This window comes from Gymnoscopelus braueri (genome assembly GCF_963280865.1).
Source record: "Gymnoscopelus braueri genome assembly, chromosome: 24".
NCBI classification, from domain to species: domain Eukaryota; kingdom Metazoa; phylum Chordata; class Actinopteri; order Myctophiformes; family Myctophidae; genus Gymnoscopelus; species Gymnoscopelus braueri.
Genome location: NC_137626.1, coordinates 8,549,475 through 8,571,043, shown reverse-complemented (window position 1 = coordinate 8,571,043; position 21,569 = coordinate 8,549,475). Strand labels below are relative to the sequence as shown.

The 21,569-nt window shown below is 44.2% G+C and overlaps 2 protein-coding genes and 1 long non-coding RNA gene across 6 annotated transcripts in view; 2 read left to right on the top strand and 1 right to left on the bottom strand.

Moving 5' to 3' along the window:
• Nucleotides 1-3,376, bottom strand: part of LOC308080286 — a 408,660-nt gene extending 405,284 nt beyond the window's left edge. Inside the window, exon 1 of the long non-coding RNA XR_013932688.1 lies at nucleotides 3,293-3,376. This is a non-coding gene — a long non-coding RNA (uncharacterized lncRNA). The remainder of the gene's footprint in view (nucleotides 1-3,292) is intronic.
• Nucleotides 1-21,569, top strand: part of LOC308080272 (uncharacterized protein) — a 117,945-nt gene that overhangs the window by 15,617 nt on the left and 80,759 nt on the right. Inside the window, exons 3-8 of one of the 2 annotated variants that reach the window (XR_013932678.1) lie at nucleotides 95-254; nucleotides 3,243-3,407; nucleotides 3,662-3,838; nucleotides 5,905-6,044; nucleotides 6,189-6,295; nucleotides 6,378-7,417. Coding sequence is in view for 1 of the 2 variants with exons in the window: in XM_080422065.1 (XP_080278191.1) it covers nucleotides 95-254; nucleotides 3,243-3,407; nucleotides 3,662-3,838; nucleotides 5,905-6,044; nucleotides 6,189-6,295; nucleotides 6,378-6,510 (882 nt within the window). In the remaining variant the exon portion in view is untranslated. Of the gene's footprint in view, nucleotides 1-94; nucleotides 255-3,242; nucleotides 3,408-3,661; nucleotides 3,839-5,904; nucleotides 6,045-6,188; nucleotides 6,296-6,377; nucleotides 7,850-21,569 lie in introns of those variants that run through there. The other variant, XM_080422065.1, reaches the window with a different exon arrangement.
• LOC308080255 (NACHT, LRR and PYD domains-containing protein 3-like) overlaps nucleotides 9,072-21,569 on the top strand; it is a 126,622-nt gene continuing 114,124 nt past the window's right edge. For all 3 annotated transcript variants that reach the window (XM_080422031.1, XM_080422033.1, XM_080422032.1), the window contains exons 1-2: nucleotides 9,072-9,334; nucleotides 21,237-21,536. In XM_080422031.1, the coding sequence (XP_080278157.1) occupies nucleotides 9,253-9,334; nucleotides 21,237-21,536 (382 nt within the window). In that variant the 5' untranslated portion in view covers nucleotides 9,072-9,252. The remainder of the gene's footprint in view (nucleotides 9,335-21,236; nucleotides 21,537-21,569) is intronic.

The following is a 21,569-nucleotide window of genomic DNA, read 5'->3' as shown; positions in this document are numbered from 1 at the left end:
CTATTTTCACCAAATGTTTGCTTATTATGTCAGGCCCAGAACAGGGACACATGGTTAATTAACTTGAGTCACTTTGTTTGTGTCGTTCATTAAGATGTCTACAGATACTTCTGACAAGCCAGGCACATCAACACGTGTGAGGTCTGGTGGAGGAGTCAGGAGGGAGAGGCAGGAGGAGAGAGGAGAGGAGGAGAACGTGGAGAATGAAGGAGCAGACAGTCTGAGAGACCACGGCTCTGGCTCACAGGATCAAGGTACACAGTAACACTCTTACAATGTTTCTCTCTTCTCACATCATTACTACAGCAGCTTGTCACATGGCAGTCTCCTCTCATTTCGTGATGTGACATTTATTTATAATCATTTTAAAGTTATTTGTGGGGCTTTTTTGAGCCTGCAGTCAGAGAACAAAATTATCACCCACCAACTGCCAATGTCATCATGACATGTACTGTACATGTATGTCCTTTTTGTTGTTAAAAAAAAAAAGAAATAGGAAAGAACCTCCTGATTTTTCCAACTTTGCATACAAGACATTTTCCTTAAAAAAAAAAAAGCGATGCAGACGACAAGTATGTTCTTGTGTTTTGCGTTGCAACCTTCAATAGGAAGAAATAAGGGACCACAGGCCCACAAGTACTGTATACCAAGTCATGCAAAAGTGTAAATAACTTTATATATTAGTTAGAAATATGATAATAATTAATAGACATTTTGACAAAAGTATTATAAATGTAACTGTGTTGTTTCTTTTGCCTAATACAAATTTCAATCAATCAATCAATAGATAAGCCCTAAGATTGTTGACAGTTAACCCATTAAAAACTGATTCTTCTTTTGTAGCTGAACAGACATTTCTATGAAAAATACATGCCATTCAGCTGTATGACAGACTGGAAGGCTTAAGATAAAAATAAAAAAATAAATGAAGAATCTGAAGATGGATGGACTGAGGCCTAGTTTAACTAATGCAAAACAATTTTATACAAGTATTAGGGGTCCCTGCTTCATCTCTCTATAAGCTAAGCTTGGCCTGAAAACGGTTGAAAACCCCTAAATGTTTATGGATTATATAGGATAGCTGTATTTATTTAGCAGTTTTAAATTGTACATTGTGATAACTAAAGTATCTTAATTTTCAGCTCTGAAGGATTGATTGTTTGATTGAATACTTTATTAACAGTTTGCACAAACGAGGCATGGTGGCACAGATTTATAGAAAATAATGCTAAAAGGATAACCCTGATAAGCCTCTCAATTCATCGAGACATTTAAAGACAAACAATAATATACAATAATATGCAAAACATATATGAGTTGTAATAAGAAAGGTATTTACAGTAAACAGTTGGGGCGGGGGGAGGGGGGACATTTCCGGTGATAAGCTTAGATTTGTATGGGTTAATGTAGGATATAATTACTGTAAGCTACAGTTGGCAATATAAAATTAATTAAACAATATACTGTACTATGTCCGCCTTATGCTGGGAGTCTGAGGTATAAGTTAAAGGAATTGAGCTATGCCACTCTGTGTAGTCTGCTCTTTGCTGCTCGGTCAATGAACACAATTCTACAAACATTTTTGAATCTGAGAAACATACTTTTAAATACAAATATTGTTGTCAATTTTAAATGTACATCATACAATCGTACAAGGTTGATCTTATGATTTCCTAATCATGGTTATGATTACTATGGTTAGAATATAACAGATCTGTGTAATTGTGGTGCTCTTATCAGTACAAGATACAAAACATTATCCAATAAAAATTTCAAATTTACTAAATAAGATAAGAGGCTTAAAGCTAGATCGCCATATATTTAGCTGACTGTCTCATCATGTCTGTTGACTGTTGCTTGCGTCGAGATATTTGAGACTAGCTCAGTAGCTAGAAGTATTACACAGATATTTGAGACTATGCTCTAGAAGTATTACACAGATATTTGAGACTATAGCTCTAGAAGTATTACACAGATATTTGAGACTATAGCTCTAGGAGTATTTCACAGATATTTGAGACTATAGGCTATAGTCTCAAATATCTGTGTAATATTTCTAGAGCTATAGTCTCAAATATCTGTGTAATACTTCTAGAGCTATAGTCTATAGCTCTAGAAGTATTACACAGATATTTGAGACTATAGCTCTAGAAGTATTTCACAGATATTTGAGACTAGCCAGTAGCTACAGTAGAAGTATTACACATGGTTTTTATTTTAAGTGACTGTATAGGTTGTGTCCAAGTGATGCTGCAGTGCTGTCAAACTTCATAGATTACTTTGACAGCAAGTATTATTTTAGTTTTATGATAATATGTTGGATTTGTGTTAAAGTGTATTTTCAGACATTTAATCTTTTTGAAATTAAAATAAATAAAAATTGTCCTGTCACACAAGAAATTGGCAGCTCCACTATAGTAACTCTAAAGACCCCCGAGGTGTCCTTGACCCCCTGTTGAAGACCCCTGGTCTAGATTATAGAGTTTTAAACATTTTCAACAGTAAAGGCTACAAAAAAGCATTTTAATGTTGGTTCATTTCAACTTCATAGCAGCTGGCAGGGTTTGGAATTGCAGTTTTCTAAGTCACTAGGATAAGTATAATTTCTTTTAACAGGACGTTCATGAAAGTCCTTGCGGGCTTGTTTCCAATGAGGGCCTGGGAGCAATTAGGGGTTAAGAGTCTTGCTCAGGGACAAATTTCATTTCATCGACACATATGCCGGCGTGGCCTGGAATCGTACCTGGGGGAACCAGGGCCTCTGGCTCCCTAGGCGGGCTCACTAACCACTCAGCTATGGCCCCCTACTAAATGATATTGTATTCTGATAGGATGCTGTCATTTGCAGGGTAGATTTTTCAAGCAAAAAGTTAAGTTGCTCTCTGGGTACAGTGTAGAGAGACAGGAAACACAGAGAGAGTAGGGGAGTGACCTGCAGGAAAGGATCCGCCCGAACCAGGGACTCGCTGACAGACATTAGAGCCCATGTGATATGTGCCCTAACTATTTACCCATGAGGAGAAAGTCACAATTGCGTATTGGGAAGACTAGATTCAACTAGATTATTGTACATCAGACATATGAATGTTTCTGCAGGAAGATGAAGGGGTTCTGAGTCTATTGCATCAAATCACTTAATTATATAATATTCACTCTGTATAATATTCACTCTGTGTTCTTTTAAATGAAATATTGAAACTGATCATATTAAAGTTGAGCTCTATTGTACTATTATCCTCCAGTTGTCCAGAGAGAACTCGTCCTCCAGAGAGAACTCACCATCCAGAGAGACCTCAACCTCCAGAGAGAACTCACCATCCAGATGAACATCGTCAGAGCGTGTGCAGTGATTCTCACATTGATGTTTGCTATATTTACAGTGAGAACCGTAGACAGGGCCATGGACTGTGAGTATCAGATGGTCAAAGATCAAATTAATGCACTAACAACAATTTAGTGTCTCACACCCACCCTTCTCAACCCCTTCCATGCTTCACTATTGATAGTATGTGGTTCACTAGTACTTTATTATACATGTTGAAACCTATTCACATAAAACACACCTGATCAGGAGCATTGAGTTTTTTTTTCTACACAGATGCGTGACCTCAGCATGAACAGTAAAAACTAATATCATCTCCTTTTGGTCATTAATTTGCAGGTAATCCAGCCAACTCCGAGTTACTATCCAACCTGACCCTCGAGAGGAACCAGTTCCAGACCAGACATGACAACGTGACCCTCGAAAGGAACCAGCTCCAGACCATACATGACAAACTGAACCTGAAGATACAGCAATTAGAACGTGAATTACACCAGTTTAAAAGAGGGACAGCAGGTGAGAGAGGTTACACATCTTTTTTGAAGGAATATTAATTAGTGTATTATTATTATTGTCTCCGCCAGGCCGAAAGGCATGGCGAGAGAGTATGTTTCCTGTCCGTCCGTCCGTCCGTCCGTCCGTCCGTGTGTGTGTGTGTCCGTCCGTCTGTCAGCAGCTAATCTCTGGCACCGTTGGCTTGATCGCAGCAAAACTGTGCACACACACTCCCTGGATGCCAATTCAGAACCTCTGCCCCATTTTTCACATGGGCCTGTTATAGCGCCACCAGGAGGCCAATTTGTGCAAAACCCATTTTTTGGTATTATTCCTACAGATTGTATCCAAACATCATACAAATCAGTATCTCTTTAGTCATGTGATCAACCCGGATCTGTCCAATTTCCCAGATTCCATCCTCATTGGCTAAGGTTGGCCTCCAAAGTTTGCAGGATTGGTCCGTTTTGAACAAAATGCCTCAAATCATGAACGCAGCTTGCAATTTCCGTGAAATTTCACACGCACATTTCCATTAGGCCGAGGAAGAAATTCCACTTTAAAAAATTCAAATCTGCCTCATGGTGGCGCTATAACAGGCCGATTCGTGCTTTTACCAATAACTGCACCGATCTGTGTAAAACTTTGTTTGCACACTCTCTAGAGGCCAAGGAAAAACCTTTGCCCTGCATTTTTCACATTTGCCTTTTATAGCGCCACCAGGAGGCCGTCTAAAGTAAAATTATTTTTTTGATATTCAGATTTTACCCAAATTTCACGCAAATCGATACACATGATCTCTAGTCATGTGATCAAGACGGATCTCTTTGATTTCTCATATTCCATCCTGATTGGCTAAGATTGACATCTAAACTTTGCAGGAGTGGCCCGTTTTGAACAAAATGCAGCAAATCATGAACCCAGCGTCCGATTGCGGTAAAACTTTGCACACACATTCGCACTTCGTTGAGGAACAAATGCCACCCTTTTAAAATTGCCCTATTATAGCGCCACCAGGAGGCAGATTTTTGCAACACTTCTCTTTTTTAACACATTTTGTCCAAACATCATGCAAATCGGTACATATTATCTCTGTAGTCAAGTGATCAAGATGGTTCCGTCCGATTTTTCCTATTCCATCCTGATTGGCGAATTCCAAACATTGCTGGCCCACAACAACCTACCTGACCTGGCGGAGACCTGTGCTCCGAGGAGCACTTTTTCTAGTTATTATTATTATTATTGTTATTATTATCCAGTGTGTTTGTTAAATGTAGGGTTTTGTTGTTAAAAGGTTAAAACGTTATAGAGTGTTTGTTCAGTGACGAGGAGACTCCTGTTACTGAACAAACACTCTATAGTACTATCAGAATATAGAGGCATTTCATACTTATTTTAACAGAAAATATCACTTACCCAACCTTAGGCAATGCATGGTAAAGGACTCCTGTTATGTCATGTCAAGACAAGACACAAGGGGGCAGTGTTTAGCTTTGTGTCATGATTTTGATGAGCAGCAGAAAGACAGAATAGAATAGACAGTGGTGGAAAAAGTACTCATTTTCTTTACTTAAGTAAAAGTATCACTACTGCAATGTAGAAATACTTTGTTACAAGTAAAAGTCCGGAATTCAAAATTACTTGAGTAAAAGTAGAAAAGTATTGGTATCAAAATGTACTTAAAGTACCAAAAGTGAAAGTACTAAAATGACTAGTAACTAAAGTTTTCAAATAATTGTAGTGGAGTAAAAGTACAACATTTGCCTCTGAGATGTAGTGGAGTAGAAGTAAAAGTATTGGAAATTGGAAATACTCCAGTAAAGTACAAATACCTCGAAATTGTACTTAAGTACACTACTTAAGTAAATGTACTTAGTTACTTTCCACCACTGCATTTAGAGTTTATTAAATACTAGTTAAACTTACAAATATCTTCTAAAAGAGATGCAGAAAAAACATTTGTACAATATATAACTAATTTCTATAGGTTTGCTCCTTCACTCATTATAACTACTCAGTCTACTCTGTGTTAATTGTATTATCAGTACAGTCAAACTCCATCACTAAAACTCTTGTTTGATGTTCAGTCAAGTGTTCCAGTGGATGGCAGACGTTTGGATGCAGCTGTTACTACAGATCTACTGAAAGGACAACTTGGGAGGAAAGCAGAGCACTATGTCTGAAGATGGGAGGACGTCTGGTGGTCATCAACAGTAAAGAAGAACAGGTGTGTGTTTTTTAAGTTCTGGGTTGGAATTATGCATGATTTATACTTAGTTGTGTGCTGGCATCGTACCAAAAAATAGAGAGAACACGTCAAGACCTCAATTAAACTAAATTAATTATTGTTCAATTATTGACAAATCTTCAGGAATTCGTCAGAGAATTGAACCATGGGGGTGAAGAATCTTGGATTGGACTTCAAAAGACCACGGGTGACAAATGGACATGGGAGGATGGAGCCCCACTGACAACAGGGTGAGAAATGTTGATGTTTTTAATTGTAATTCTATTAAATCACAGTATGTGAGTGACTGAGTTGATGTTGTTTACCCTGCAGGAACTGGGCCAGTGGACAGCCTGTTGACTACGTTGCCTGGAACTGTGCAGTATACCAGCACAGCGAAGGAAAATGGGCTAATAAGTTTTGTTCAGATACATTACATACAACCAAGTGGATCTGTGAAAAGTGATGCACCTCTTCATTGATTAAAACTGCAGCTTACTGTTGCATTGTGTGTTGTGAAGTTAAATAGTTGTAATTACTAGTGCATATTAGACAAACTCAAAACGTTTTATTGTTCTGAAGTACAATCTGTTGTACCCCTTGTTACATTAATACAAACTACCAACTAGTACTTACTGTAGCCTGGTTATTAGTATTTGCTTCATGGAAGCTGTTGATTTTTATACCATTAATTTGGAACTGAGGAACACACATAGTATAAGTCAGAATGCTGTTCATTGATTACGCCTCAACACCATTGTGTCCTCTGAGCTCAGAGACCCAGGATTCAACACCACGCTGTGCAACTGAATCCTGGACTTTTTAACAGACAAACCCCAGATCTCAATCTATGACTGTGTAGATGCCATTTAACAACATTTTACTTAATTGTATTCTATTTTGCAAAGCTATCTGTACTGCCTTTTCTATTCTTCTTTTGGCTTTTTTAAATTATCTTATCTCTGCCAGGGTCACCACCACCTCAAGCAGACATCCTACTGTAACTTTCTCCACCATAAAAAATAAGGAAGATAATGTATCATTCGTTTTAAAATTCGTTAAATAAATTTTAAAAATCGTTAAATTAAAATTCGTTTTAAAATCAATCACGTGTGAGCTTGGGGGAGTACTAGTAGTCTTACATGACATATGTGCATCTGGACTACTCTCCTACCGCATGGCAACAAGACACCATGTGCATTGGCCTTCAGTCAAGTTTTTGAGAATCATCGGACTTATCATTTGCAGATTTACTTGTGCACACTTGCAGTAGACCTTGCTGTTAGTAGTCACAGGTTTTTTTTGGACGGATGATACAAGGTTCATCTTGTAAGAGCATAAAAACAGAAAAAACACAATAGACTAATCATGTAGTAAAAGCAAATATACTATAAGTGTCTTTTGAGAAGTGATTTAAAAGACAGCACTGAACTTTCTAGCCTGATCTAGAGGTTGGGGCCCTGATGGCAAAGGTGTGATTGCCTTTGACAAGAGATTGTCAGTTTAGAAGGTGAAATCATGCTTTATAGGGGATCTGTCAGGTTGCATCAGGATAGATTCAACATGTGTATAATCAGATGAAGATTTGTTTTGACATGTCTTTTTTAATCAAGATGGATGTATACTGTACTTACCAAGGTAGTTGGATCATTTGTATATTTCCTCAGCTTTTGTAGTGCAATGTTCTATTTCTACATACTGTATATGCATGTGATGTGCATTATTATTGTATGTGATGTGGGTACTGGCTATGTCATTTATACTTTTTCCTAACCTGCTGATATGATTGTACTCTTGATGTGGTATATATTTTAGGCCTATTTTGCTTCAAGTGTTACACTTTGTTCAATATCAAATGTATAGATTTAAAATGCAGAAAATGAATGAAAACGTGAAAAAGGACACCTGCAGAGTGATTGATGTTTTTTTTAAAACATCTCAATGGTGATGCTGAAATTCTGTTTAATTCGATTTGGAACCTCTTTGATTGTCAATGATTATCCAAACTCAGTCGTGTACAGTAACTAAGTACATTTACTCAAGTACTGTACTTAAGTACTATTTTGAGGTACTTTTACTTTACTGGAGTATTTCCAATTGTCTATGCTTTTACTCCACTACATCTCAGAGGCAAATATTGTACTTTTACTCCACTACAATTATTTGAAAACTTTAGTTACTAGTTACTTTGCAGATATAAAAGTATAATATAAAACATATTAACCACTTTAGTCCTATTTTATACCCAGGCTATTTGAAAATAGCCGATCTACAAGCTCACAACACATCGCATCGCGACGCGTTGTGAGCTTGTAGATCTGCTATTTTCAAACATTTAAATACTTTTACTCTTGGTACTTTAAGTACATTTTGATACCAATACTTTTCTACTTTTACTCAATTTTTATTCCGGACTTTTACTTGTAACAGAGTACTTCTACATTGCAGTATTGATACTTTAATTTACTTAAGTAAAACATTTGAGTACTTTTTCCACCACCATCCAAACTTGACAAATTAACTTTGGTTGTATGGTCATGTTGGTATGATTTTTCTGTTCTGGGTCGGTTTTTCATGTGATGTCACCCTTTCTCAAAGAACACCCAAACTGTTCTGGGGTCTGTTGTTTAGTGAGCACTTATTATTATGTCTTTGTTGCCGTCAGGCGTAGCAGAGAGGTTCTCTGTTAACTTCGCGTCACCAGGCTTTCCTCAGTACCTGTGGAAAGCCTGGTTTCTATTCCAAATTAAGCAGTGTGATCCGGTCTACAGCCCGCCTACTGTATCCGGTAATTTGCACACACACACATACAAACACAACGTATCCGCTCTAGATCCAGAACTGATCCCAGATTCCCAGACACTAGGGAGGTGCTTCTTCTGCTCTGCTCACTGAAGCAATAAGGTCACATTAGGACACGTTACTTCTCACTTTTTAAATGACAATCGTGTTTGTTTTAGTGAGTTTTAACAACACGGTTGTCAACCTCCCAAATGATTCGTGATTTAACAAATATGTTTTCACTGTTCCAAACAACAGCGTTATTGCAGTAAACTGTGGTTCATTTGTTTTCTTTTTTTAAGGAAGAGGCGAGGTCTATCAAGAATTGAGACGGAATAGAACAAATCTCCACTCCGCCATTAACGGGTGTGTGGGTGTGGATGTGTTGTATCGTTGGTAGGCTATGTGTTGATCGATGATTAGTTAGATGATCAACATGAAGGTTCTTCTCCTCAGAGCTTCATGGTTCGTCTGTCTGATGAGAGCAGCTGGATTCATCCTGACATCAGGTAGGAGAAGACACTTTAAAACATTTACAGCATGGACACACATAGCCCTGGTCCTCTCTAACGCTCTGCCACAAATAAACAAAACCACTTCGCTACTCACCGAAACAAAGGCTGTTTTGTGTTGTTGAAAGTCTATTCTCCATGGTGGGAAGCCTCTCAGCACCCCACCTTCTCTGTAAAATACACTTTTTGGGCAGAAAATAAAATGTGTCCGCCAGATGGAAATGATGTTATTTATTCCACTGCGCCCTCTACAGATCTAGTCAATGGTAATTTATATTGACCAGATGTGTAGAGGGCGCAGTGGAGTGGATACATTAATTTCCATCTGGCGGACATATTTTATTTACTGCCCAAAAAGTGTATTATACAGAGAAGGTGGGGTCCTGAGAGGCTTCCCACCCTGGAGAATAGACTTTCAACAACACAAAACGGCCTTTGTTTAGGTGAGTGGCGAAGTGGTTTTGTCCCCTCGCAGGGCAGTGGAATTATTTGTCTATAAGCAAAGCCGAGCGCCTGGCAGCGCGTTAGAGATAACTCACTAACGCTCTGTACCAGGGCTAGGACACACCCTACTACTCATGTCATGTCCAAACTTTATGTTGAATAAGTATGTCTGTGTTGGTTTAACTGAGACTGTACATATTATGGAACCCCACTGGCCCGTGGATAGACATGCCGTCTGGTCCCCAGTAAGTAGAAGTATGCTGTTAGTGTCTCCACTAGGCTTTTTCTCGGCTGAAAACGCCTGGCAGCGCTTCAGGAGACCGAGATGAAAATGTTTTAGCTCTCAGCAGCAGGCAGAGGAAAGCAAAGCGCCTTCCGAGCGCAAGGTAAATGCCCAGCCAGTGGTGGAAAACTTAAGTAAAAGAATCAATTCCATGTAGAAATACAGTATAACAAGTAAAAGTCCGATATTAAAAATGTACTTAAAGGGGTAGTTCACCCCCCAAATAACTTTTTTTCTATTGATTACTCACCCCATGGAGCCTTGAATTCATGGATATTTATTTGTTTTTGTCGCATTCCTTCCTTTATTATTTGATTATAATAAATTTAGCCCCATTGATTCCGGTAGGAGACACAAATGCATTTGTGTCTCCTACCGGAATCAATGGGGACACATTTATTATAATCAAATTATTGGCTTAGGAATGTGACAAAAACAAAAAAATATCTATGAATTCAAGGCTCCAGATGGTCAGTAATCAATAGAAAAAAAGTTATTTTGGGGGTGAACTACCCCTTTAAAGTAGGCTACCTACTCATTGTATGCAGAATGTTCCATTTCAAGTTTTCAAATGTATACAAATCTTTTGAAAATAGCAGATCTTGTGAGTTTGTAGATCTGCTATTTTCAAATGGCCAAAATGTAATAGGGCTGAAGTGGTTAGGCCTACTGTATGTTTTGTAATACTAATCAAAATCTACAAAGTAACTAAAGTTTTCAAATCATTTTAGTGGAGTAAAAGTACAACATTTGCCTCTGAGATGTAGTGGAGTAGAAGTAAAAGTATTGGAAAGTGGAAATACCCAAGTAAAGCACAAATACCTCAGAATTGTACTTAAGTACAGTACTTGAGTACATGTACTTAGTTACTTTCCACCACTGTGCCCATGCAGCGGCCAGCACAATGCCAAGATGCTGGAGTTTCAGAAAACGTGGCCTTATAATTAAAAACATGAGCTGCTCTCAGGAAACAAGACAGAGATTTCAATCTCTGCATGGTAGCATTGGCCAGCCATGTAATTTGCTGTTTTGGCTATTGTCGAAGAATTGTGCAATATGGCTGACTGAGTAGAGTACTTCTTTTGACTATAAGCAACAACATAACATAAATCAATAAAAGCATTCAGACACATACCATAGCATATAGTATGTGCGTATGTCTGCATTTTATTATTTCCAAGGTGGAAATGTCACTCTAGTCAGAAATATTTTAAAGGCAAAATCGGTGGCTGGTGGATTTTCCCCAGCAGGTAGTGGTATTGATCCACCAAAAACTAAGCCAACATGTAGCCTACTACTATGTTATCACACCAGTTTATTTTGATAGGCCCTGCCCTTTATTTATTTGTGAAAGATAGACATAACTAATTAATGGCATGAGCAAAAAATATGATTATACAGCTACTACACCTTTTTTTGTGGCTAATAATAAAATGCTGCTGCGTTATTAGCCCTAGAAGAATAGCTGTGATAATACATGCATTTCATGTATTCAAAATACACAGCCTTGTTGCCATGTCTGCTTATTATAAGCTTGTTTTTCTGTGTTGTGGGTCGTGGGTTCGTTTCTCAAAAATGTTCATGTCAAGGACCCTAAAATGTGTATGCATTTGACCCCCACCTGGGAATATTTTGTGCTAGGGTCCCCCCCCCCCCTCTCTTTTTTTCAAGATTGGTTTGAAAATGGCAAATCTACAAGCTCTGAGCTTGTAGATCGGCTATTTTCAAATAGCCGATGTACAGTATAGGTTTAAAGTGCCCATGTGGCCTATAGTTGCTTCTTTTGGGCTTGTTTTCTTAGACATGGTTGCTTATTGTTCTTGCAGAATCTGGCAACACCGATGCCCGCCCTGGCAGCAGACTGATCTTGGTGGCGTTTATAGGTGTCGCCCTGCGTGTGGAGTGTAGGCTACTCACTCAATCATTAATTCCTGCAACTGGAGTCAGATATTGTCCTCTAGTTTCATATCCATTTGAAAGTTCTGGCATAAAACGTGTGTTTAGTAAAATATATCCACTTTTCCACGAGCTGCACACGGACAACATTCTCTGTCGGCAAAGGGCCTGAAATGATGGCTACACTGAACAAATGAAAACTTCCTTTGGGGAGTACATACTTATGGGGCTCACAATTGACAGGTGCGTTGCGATTGGTGTGGTCAGTGGTGTAAAGTAACTAAGTACATTTACTCAAGTACTGTACTTAAGTACAATTTTGAGGTATCTTTTACTTAACTGGAGTATTTCCAATTCTCAGTACTTTTACTTCTACTCCACTACATCTCAGAGGCAAATATTATACTTTTACTCCACAATAATTTTTTGAAAACTTTAGTACTAGTTACTTTTTAGATTTAGATTGTTATTACTAAACATAAATTAACCACTTAAGCTCTACATTTCGACTATTCAAAAATAGATCTACAAGCTCACAACACGTTGCAATGCGAGGGGTTGTGAGCTTGTAGATCTGCTATTTTCAAAAGTATTTTCAAAAGTTTACATTCTGAAAACGTCAAATGGGACATTCTGCGTAATGAGTACTTTTGCTTTTGGTAAGTAAGTACATTTTGATACCAATACTTTTGTACTTTTACTAAAGTACATTTTGAATTCTGGACTTTTACTTGTAACAGAGTATTTCTACATTGCAGTATTGATACTTTTACTTGTAACAGAGTATTTCTACTTTGCAGTATTGATACTTTTACTTGAGTAAAGAATGTGAGTACTTTTTCCACCACTGGTGTGGGGTAATTGTTGGTAATCCGGTCCGCAACCAATCCGGCATGGAAATCTGTTTTGGAAATCATATTTGATTTGGTGCAAGTTGTACCTGCCTTTCCTGGGCAACCCTACCCAATTTGTCCGGGCTTGGGCCCGGCACTAAGCACGCACTAGCTTGTGCATTCCCAGTGGCTGGATATTCATTGTATTTTATTTATTCAGTGTGTCAAACAGGAGTCTCCCTGTCTCTCCAGCTCTTTAATATCAGAAAATACAATTTAAGCCAATCAGGAGAGTGTCATCACTTGTCATCACTTCCAATTCCACTTGTTAATCTGCATCCTTTGTGAGCTCTCTCTCCTTGTTGGATAAAATTGGTATAACGACCTGAGAATGCATCTTCTGTTTAATAAAGAGCTGGAGAGACAGGGAGACTTCTCAATCAAACAAGACAATTTATGTTCAAGCTGACCTTATAGATCTTCTTGAGGTTCTCAAACCTTCATGTCAAGGACCCCCAAATTGATATCTATTTAGCCACGGACCCTTATCTGAAAATATTTTGTGCCAGGGACCCCCATACAAGATTTATGTCATTACAATGTCTCAAACAAGATTTTTTAAGGATGTGTAATAACATAAGCTTTCACCCACAAAGTATTCCCAGTGCCCAGTCGGTTTCGGTGCTCATGCAGAAATACCTGGTGCCCACTGTGTTTTGGTGCCCAGTATTCCTGGGGCCCAGTCTGTTTTGGTGCCCTGAAATACCAGGTGCCCACTGTTTTTTAGTTGATTGATTGATTCAATACTTAGTATATAACTTTGCCCTGTGTTTACATAACAAAACAATATATACATTTTGTACCCATCATGTCCCTCTATACCAGCAGTTATCAGCCACTGCAGTAGTGTGGTGGTGTTTACCTGCAGAAACACATTGTCCTCTCACTGTGTTTTGGTATTTTCACTGTTTGTTTTGGTAGACCCAAAACGTTCCTGTCTACCAAAACAAACAGTGAAAACACCAAAATACAGTGAGAGGACAATGTGTTTCTGCAGGTAAACACCACCACACTACTGCAGTGGCTGATAACTAGAGGTTACGAATGTAACCCCGGTTTTAGTAGGTTCGGAGTTTACTACTCACTATGGGATATCAGCGCCCTCAGGCGATGAGACAGAGCAACACACACGCTCCCGGCGCCAATACTGATTGGCTAAGGGTATGTCACGAGTCCGGAAGGACCCGGGAGTATAAAGCTCCCCCGTGACGTAGGCTCTTCCTCTTAACATTCTCCTCTCTGCATGCCAAATGCGCACAGAAAGGGGTGTCTGGTGAGTAGTAAACTCCGAACCTACTAAAACCGGGGTTACATTCGTAACCTCTAGTTTTACCACGGTTCTCCGTTTACTACTCACTATGGGATTCATAAACCCCCCTTGAGGTAATGAGCCACACAACCCTGACAACCCCGCACGCCCCTCAGCCCCAGGTCACGTCCCCCAGGACGTGACCTAAGAACCCCAGGCCATAGGTCCACGACCTCATGACCCCTGGGCGCCCCCCCAGCCCACCGGGCTGGGGTGCGGGATAGATAATAAGAGTAGGCCCTGACAGACTCTAGAGTCTGCCTTATTCTCTAACAGGCAGACACAGTCCGCCTCATAAAACTGAGGAGCAGGGCCCTCATTCCCCAAGACACAGCCCTGCTGGTCCCAAGGAAACCTAAAGAGGAAGTTGAAGATAAGGAGAAAGCCCCAAGCCTACTCCCTATCCTCCACTGACCTGGAGGCAGCAGCCACACCCAGGACAGCGTGCGCCACTGATGACGCCGCCACGTCCAGACTGTAAAAGGCCGCAAAAGTCGATGGTGACGACCAATTTGCAGCCGCACAAATCTCCTGGATCGAAGCTCCCTTGTAGAGAGCCCAGGACGTAGCCATGCCTCTAGTAGAGTGGGCCCTCAGACCCCCCGGGACTGGGACACCACTGCTCACATAAGCCAGCTTAATGGCATCTCGGATCCATCTAGAAAGCGTCGCTTTGGTGACCGCCTTCCTCTGAACCCCCACGCCAAAAGAGACAAAGAGTTGTGTCGATGAGCGATTGGCCGCCGTCCTCTGGCAGTAGAGCTTCAAAGCTCTCACCGGGCAGAGGCAATGTAACCGCCTGTCCTCCGCCGAAGCGAAGGGAGGTGGATGAAAAGCTACCAATTCAACCGGATCCGGGGCCACCACCCCGGTCTTTGTAACGAACGCCAGGTTTGGTTTAAGCAAAACCCTCCTGTCGTTGTTCAGAAAACTCATGCACTCCGGGCTCACCGAGAGCGCATGCAAGTCACTGACCCGTTTAGCCGTAGACAGGGCCACCAAAAGGACCGTTTTGAGACTAATGACCTTCAGATCCATAGACTCAAAAGGCTCGAACGGGTGACGGCACAGTGCATCCAGCACCACCGTCAAATCCCAGACTGGGAACAGTGGCCTGTTGACTGGTCTAGCTCTTCTGGCGCCGTTCATAAACCGGCGCACGAAGTTATGCTGACCCACCGTCTTGCCATCGTCGAAACCTAGGTGGCAAGCCGAAATGGCAGCCAAATACACTTTCACTGTCGAGAAGGATAAACCTTGACTTAGCCTTCCCTGTAGAAAGGTAAGAATGCTGCCCACCGGGGCCTGGACAGCCACCACCACTGGTGACTGCTCCAGACACCAAGATGCGAACATATTCCATCTGACCTCGTAAGCTTCCCTTGTGGACATAGCCCTCGCACCCTGGATGGTAGCCACCACGTCAGGGGGGAGGCCACATGAAGTCAAATTCGCCCTCTCACGGGCCAAACCCATAGGTCTAGGTCCTGAGGGCGCTCGTGGAACAGCTCGTTCCCTCCCTGCCTCACCAGGTCTGCCCTGGGAGGGAGGGCCAGAGGCGCATCGTAAAGGAGCGGAGCTATCTCCGACCTCCACGTGCCCCATGCTGGAGCCACCAGCAACACCGACAACCCCTGGAGCCTGACCCTCTCCAAGGTGGGGAGGATCAACTCCATTGGCGGGAAGGCATAAAGCAGTTCGCTCGGCCAACTGTGTGCCAAGGCGTCCATGCCCATGGAACGGTCCCCCCTCTTCACTGAGAAGAACCGAGAACACTTCGCGTTCTCTTCGGAGGCAAACAAATCGACCTGGGGGCGACCGAATCTGTGCCAGATATCCTTCGCCACTATCGGGTGGAGTGACCATTCCCCGTACCGGAGATCGCCCCTGGACAGCAAGTCCGCTCCGTGGTTCAGGAGGCCCGGTACATGAGACGCCCGTATGGACGCGAGCCGTGACTCGCACCAAAGCGTCATCTCGCGTGCTAGACCATCCAACACCAGGGAGGTCAAGCCTCCCTGCTTGTTGATAAAACACATGGTTGTCGTATTGTCCGTTCTGACCGCGACATGACAACCCAAGATCTGTGCCTCGAAATGTTTCAGAGCGAGGAAAACCGCCAGCAGTTCCAGGTAGTTGATGTGAGCCGACTGCAGTGTCGGATCCCACATTCCCCTGGTCCACCTGCCCTCGTGGACGGCACCCCACCCAGCCAAACTGGCGTCCGTGGTGATGACCTTCCACGAAATCACAGCTCCTATACTGACCCCCTGGGACAGAAAGGCTGCTTGTGACCATGGTCTGAGTGCCTCCACACACCATGGAGACACCATCACAAGCCGACGACCTGAGGTGGGTGGGATCCGAAGGGCCCTCAGCCACCTCTGAGCGGGTCTCATGTAGAGCCTGCCTAAGCGGATTAAGTGAATGGCTGAGGCCATGAGACCTACTGCTTGCATGCATTGTTTGTAAGTAACTTCCCGCCCCGGGCGGAAAGATCTCACACAAGCTAAAACGCTGTCTATCCTTTCCTTGGATAGACGTGCCCTGAGCGTGTTCGAGTCCAGCGAGATCCCCAAGAAGGTGGCCCGCTGGGACGGAACCAAAACGCTCTTCTTGACGTTGATTGTGAAACCCAGTGACGTCAGATGGGAGATGGCCATGGCCGTGTGCCGCGCCACCTCCTCCTCCGAGCCTGCGGCTATCAACCAGTCGTCGATGTAGGTCGACAGACGGATTCCCTGTCTCCGTAGTGGAGCAATGGCCGCGTTGGTACACTTCACAAACACCCGTGGGCTCAACGACATACCAAAAGGGAGAACCATGTACTCGTACACTTCCCCTTCGAAGCCGAAGCGCAGGAACTTCCTGTGCGGGGGGTAAATTGGAATGTGGAAGTAAGCATCTTTCAAATCGATGCTCGTCCACCAGTCGCCCTGACGCACCGTGCGTAATAACTTCACGGTCGTTAGCATTTGAAAATGAAAAACCCGCAGGAACCTGTTGAGTCCCTTCAGATTCAATATGGGTCTTACGCCCCCCCCTTTCTTTTTCACCAGAAAATATTCCGAATAGAACCCCAGACGGTTCTGATCCGGAGATAATTTCTCTATCGCGCCCTTGTCCAGAAGGGAGGCTACTTCCTCTCTCAAGGTCTTGGCCGCTTGGCCCGACGCTCGGGTGTACAATACCTTGTCTGTCATGGGCGGCTTCCTGGCAAACTGCAGTCTGTAACCCTTGCGAACGGTGCGCAGCACCCAAGGGCACGGCTTGCAAAGTTTCCATTGATCCAAGCATTGAGCGAGAGGATTGTCGCTGGATGCTGCCGTCGCTAGTTCCACTGGTCGTGAAAACGTTACCATGGGAACCGGAGACGCTAAAACTCTGTTCAGCGGAGCTACAGCTGTGGAGCTCGCTAGAGACAAAGGAGGTCGCGTCGATCCTGACGTTCTGCGTGTAGAGATCACGTGACCTAGTGCGGAAGTGTTCCGCACTATTCTCACGTTGTCTACAAGGTCCGCCGCCATCTTGTCTAGGGCCCTTGGCCTGACTAAAGGAAGCGACGGAGCCACCTCTACTGAAAGAGGCACTCTGTCGCCCTCCAGAGGTTGGCGTGACTCGGTGCACGGCAGACTGTAAATATTGGGGTGACCCTCGACCCGCGCCGCCATTTTGCAAACCTTCCTTCCCACAGTGGGCCTCTGGCGCCCTCTGCTGGATGGATGGTAGAAATGGAAATTTCGGCGTGACCCTTGTACATTGGCGTTTGGAATTAGCAATGGGTTTATTACCTTTGTCTTGTTCATAGCATGCACAAAATTCATCCCAGCAGCGCTTGGACAGTCTCCAAAGGGACTGTCCAAGCGCTGTGGGCTTATGGGTGGAGGGCATTGATATGGAGGGGCCCCCCCAAGGGGGGTCCCTCCGCATCGCCGCTCTGAGACGGGTGAAATGATGAGAGGTTTTGTAAATTTCAGAACATTTATTGGAACCACATTTTGCACACAAACACCCTGGCAAACAACATTCTGACAATACAATACGGCAGAGGCCTGGCTCTGTAACATTGTCACTTTTTGTCTTTTGTTTCTCAAGTCCGTCGGGGCCATGAAAAGGCAACGTCTCTTTCCCGAGGTGACCAGGGGGGCTAATCCCCCCCCACTCCGTCCGTGTGGATGTGGGGGGGGCAGCCGAACAACCGGTAACACCGGGGGGCAAATGTCAAACATGCTGCCCGCGACCACGTCCTCTCCCGCCGCGTCGTGTGGGTCGGGGGGAAGAAGGAGGGGGGGAACGGGGGTCTTTGCGACGGACGTCGCCGGCTCCCAGCGACATGGGCCCTTCCATTCTGGATGGACGGGCCGAGGAGTTGCGGGAGCTGCCGCTGGCGCTGGGTTGGCGAGATGAGGAGAGTCTCCCCCGTATGGCAGACCTCTCCTGGCGGGGTCTGCCTGGGTGGGGAGGCTTCGGGGCCAAAAGACCCGCCGCTGCCTCTTTCCGGGCCCTCGCCGACTCCGTGGAGTCCTTTAAGTACTTCTCTGCACCGCTGAAGAGATTACTTGCTTTGAGTGGAAGGGCCAGCAGCTTCTTCTTCGCGTCTATTTTCTGCGCGTCTCTTGTGAAGGTGGCGAGGTCGAGCCACCGCACCCTCTCTATGGTCGCGCAGTCGTCCAACACCCGGCCGGTCCAGTTGATGGCGTGCTGGGTGCAGGAAATGGTGAGCTGGTTAAGGCGATGCAGCTCCTTAGCGTCATCGCCCCATTTCGTCTTCAGCTCCGCTAGTCGCACGGCAGAGGAGCCCTGGAGGATGGTAACGGCGTTGAGGGTCTTTGCGACCTGTCCAGCCGCGGCGTAGGTCTTCTTCAACGCCGCGGAGGATTTCCTCATTTCCTCGTTATAAAAGGACGGTGTGGCGCCCCCAAGCACCACCGTACCTGGTTGCATGTCCTCCAGTCCTTCCGCCAACACAGGGTCCATCGGAGGGACTTCGATCAGCCCCAGTTCCCTGGCGGAGATCAGGTCGATGGGGAAAGCTAGCTTTTGTGGGTCTTGGTGATCCCCCCAGGAGCTCACCAAGGCCGTCTGGAACCCCATCGCTTCAGGGAGCTTCTTGGACTCCACCACCCGTGTTGGTGGAGCCTCCAAGCCCTGGAAGCCTGCTGCGAGAGCGGTGGCGTTGCGGCTCTCTACGGGCTGCACCAACCCGCACCTGGCGATAGCCCGTTTGAATACCGCTGTTACTGGTTCGGTGACCTCTTCGACGACCACTTCGACGGTGTCGGGGTTTCCGCCATCCCCCTCGGCGCTCGCCATGGACACCTCCTGGACCTCCTGGTATGGCGCGAGGTCCAACTCGTCCTCCAGCTCCTCGAAGGCCAGCTCCTCCTCGCTATCGGCCAACGAGGCAGCCCAGTCGTAGCGTCGGTGGGGGGAGGTGGAGGCGCTGCTGGTTAGCTGCGGCGGCGACATGTGTACAGCGGCAGCGACGGAAGGCGGCGTCTCCGCCGCTGGCCGCTTTACCTTCGGCGTCGGCACCGGTGGGGGTCCCATGAGTGTCTCCTCGGGCGGCACTCCTGGGGTCCCTGTGCTGGTGGTGACGGACGCCATGCCTGGATCGCTCCTGGCCCAGCCGACCAGGGTCTCTACCCTGGCAAGCCGGGCGTCGAGCTGCTGGCTGGTGAAGGACGCGCACGCTGGGCACTCGTCCCTCTCGCCCTGGCGTACCTTGGCGTCAACGGCATGGGCGACCCCACAGCAGTAAATGCAGACACTGTGGGGGTCGTCTGCGGCGACGAGGAGGTCGCACCTCGGTCGTCCGCAGGTCCTCGGTGGTTCCATCCTGGTCTGGAACACAGCGGCCTAAACTTTGGCTAGTAGCACCTTAGCCTAGCTGCTACTAGTAGCCTAGTCGCTAAATGAATGAAAAACGCTAACCGGCGTTTTCAAATGCCAGACAAAGGAAGAAACTGAGAGGATAGACAAATAAAATAATAAAATAAGTTCCGGGAGAGAACTTTTAGCAAGGTTTTCCCGTGGGGAGATACTCCGTATTCCCGCGTTGGGTTAAGTTGAAATTTTCTTGCTTTTTGTGTGTGAATATCTGCGCATTCGCTTGCAGAGTGGAGAAAAGAGGAAGAGCCTACGTCACGGGGGAGCTTTATACTCCCGGGTCCTTCCGGACTCGTGACATACCCTTAGCCAATCAGTATTGGCGCCGGGAGCGTGTGTGTTGCTCTGTCTCATCGCCTGAGGGCGCTGATATCCCATAGTGAGTAGTAAACGGAGAACCGTGGTAAAACTGCTGTTATAGAGGGAAATGATTAGTAAAACATAAATAAATATTGTTTTGTTATATAAACACAGGGCTAAGTTACATACTATGCCTTTAATTAATTTGGACTAAAAGGATAACACAAAACGGTCCTGGGGACTTAATATTGTGGTCCTGTTTTGGGGCCCAGTGATCCCGGGGCCCAGTCGCTTTGGTGCCCAGAAATACCTGTTCCGAGGTCGCCGGATTTGCGAGGTTATCAGAAGGTTTAAGTGCCCACTGGACCTGTATTCAACACCACCGGCATGTAGCGATGCAGGAAGGTGGAGGAGGAACGCACATTGACACCTCCGGCTTTTGACAGAGCTTCCGAAAGTGCATGTCATTTTGCCTGAGCCCAGACCATAGACTCTGCCCACTACACTGAGTTAACTGCTTAGTCTGATATCAAGATATCTAATGTTCAGATTGTTCACTGAAATAATACTATGCAGCTGTGTTAAAATGTAGGATTCACTGAAAATTATGTTTCCGTTGACAAAGCTCTTTTCCAGGCACAGGTTTTAAAGTGACACTTTTAATTGCATCATGCTACCTTTGTACCACACAACACTTTATACATTTGTACCCCAGTCTTCTTAGAATGGCTTGTTTGCATCTGTATAATTTCACGTTGGATCCATAGGAGACAGTGTTAGTCTAGTATAGCTACTTATTTGTTTTGCTAAACCATTCTTTCTACTAAATGTTATTACAGGCTGCTATAACTATTCAACTTGACTGAAATATATTTCTCTACACAGACCAACAAGATGTGACATACAGACCATTGGAAGAAATCCTTGAATTGTATCCAGATACCAACTCTGTTCCTAAAACCATCACTGGCATCCTGTGGAAACATGGCCCCAATAAGGTAGCAGAATGCGATCAGGTCTTTGGTCCTGATGTGGATTACTATGGGACATATAGAGACCGCACTGACTTGAATAAAGAAACTGTAAGGTTGATCATCAACAACATGACCATAGAAGACAGTGGAATATATTCTGTGGAGGTAAACGGTCAACTGCTGAACAAGACTTACAAGGTTCAAGTGATCAGTAAGTATGAATGTTTGTGAAGGATAAACGTTA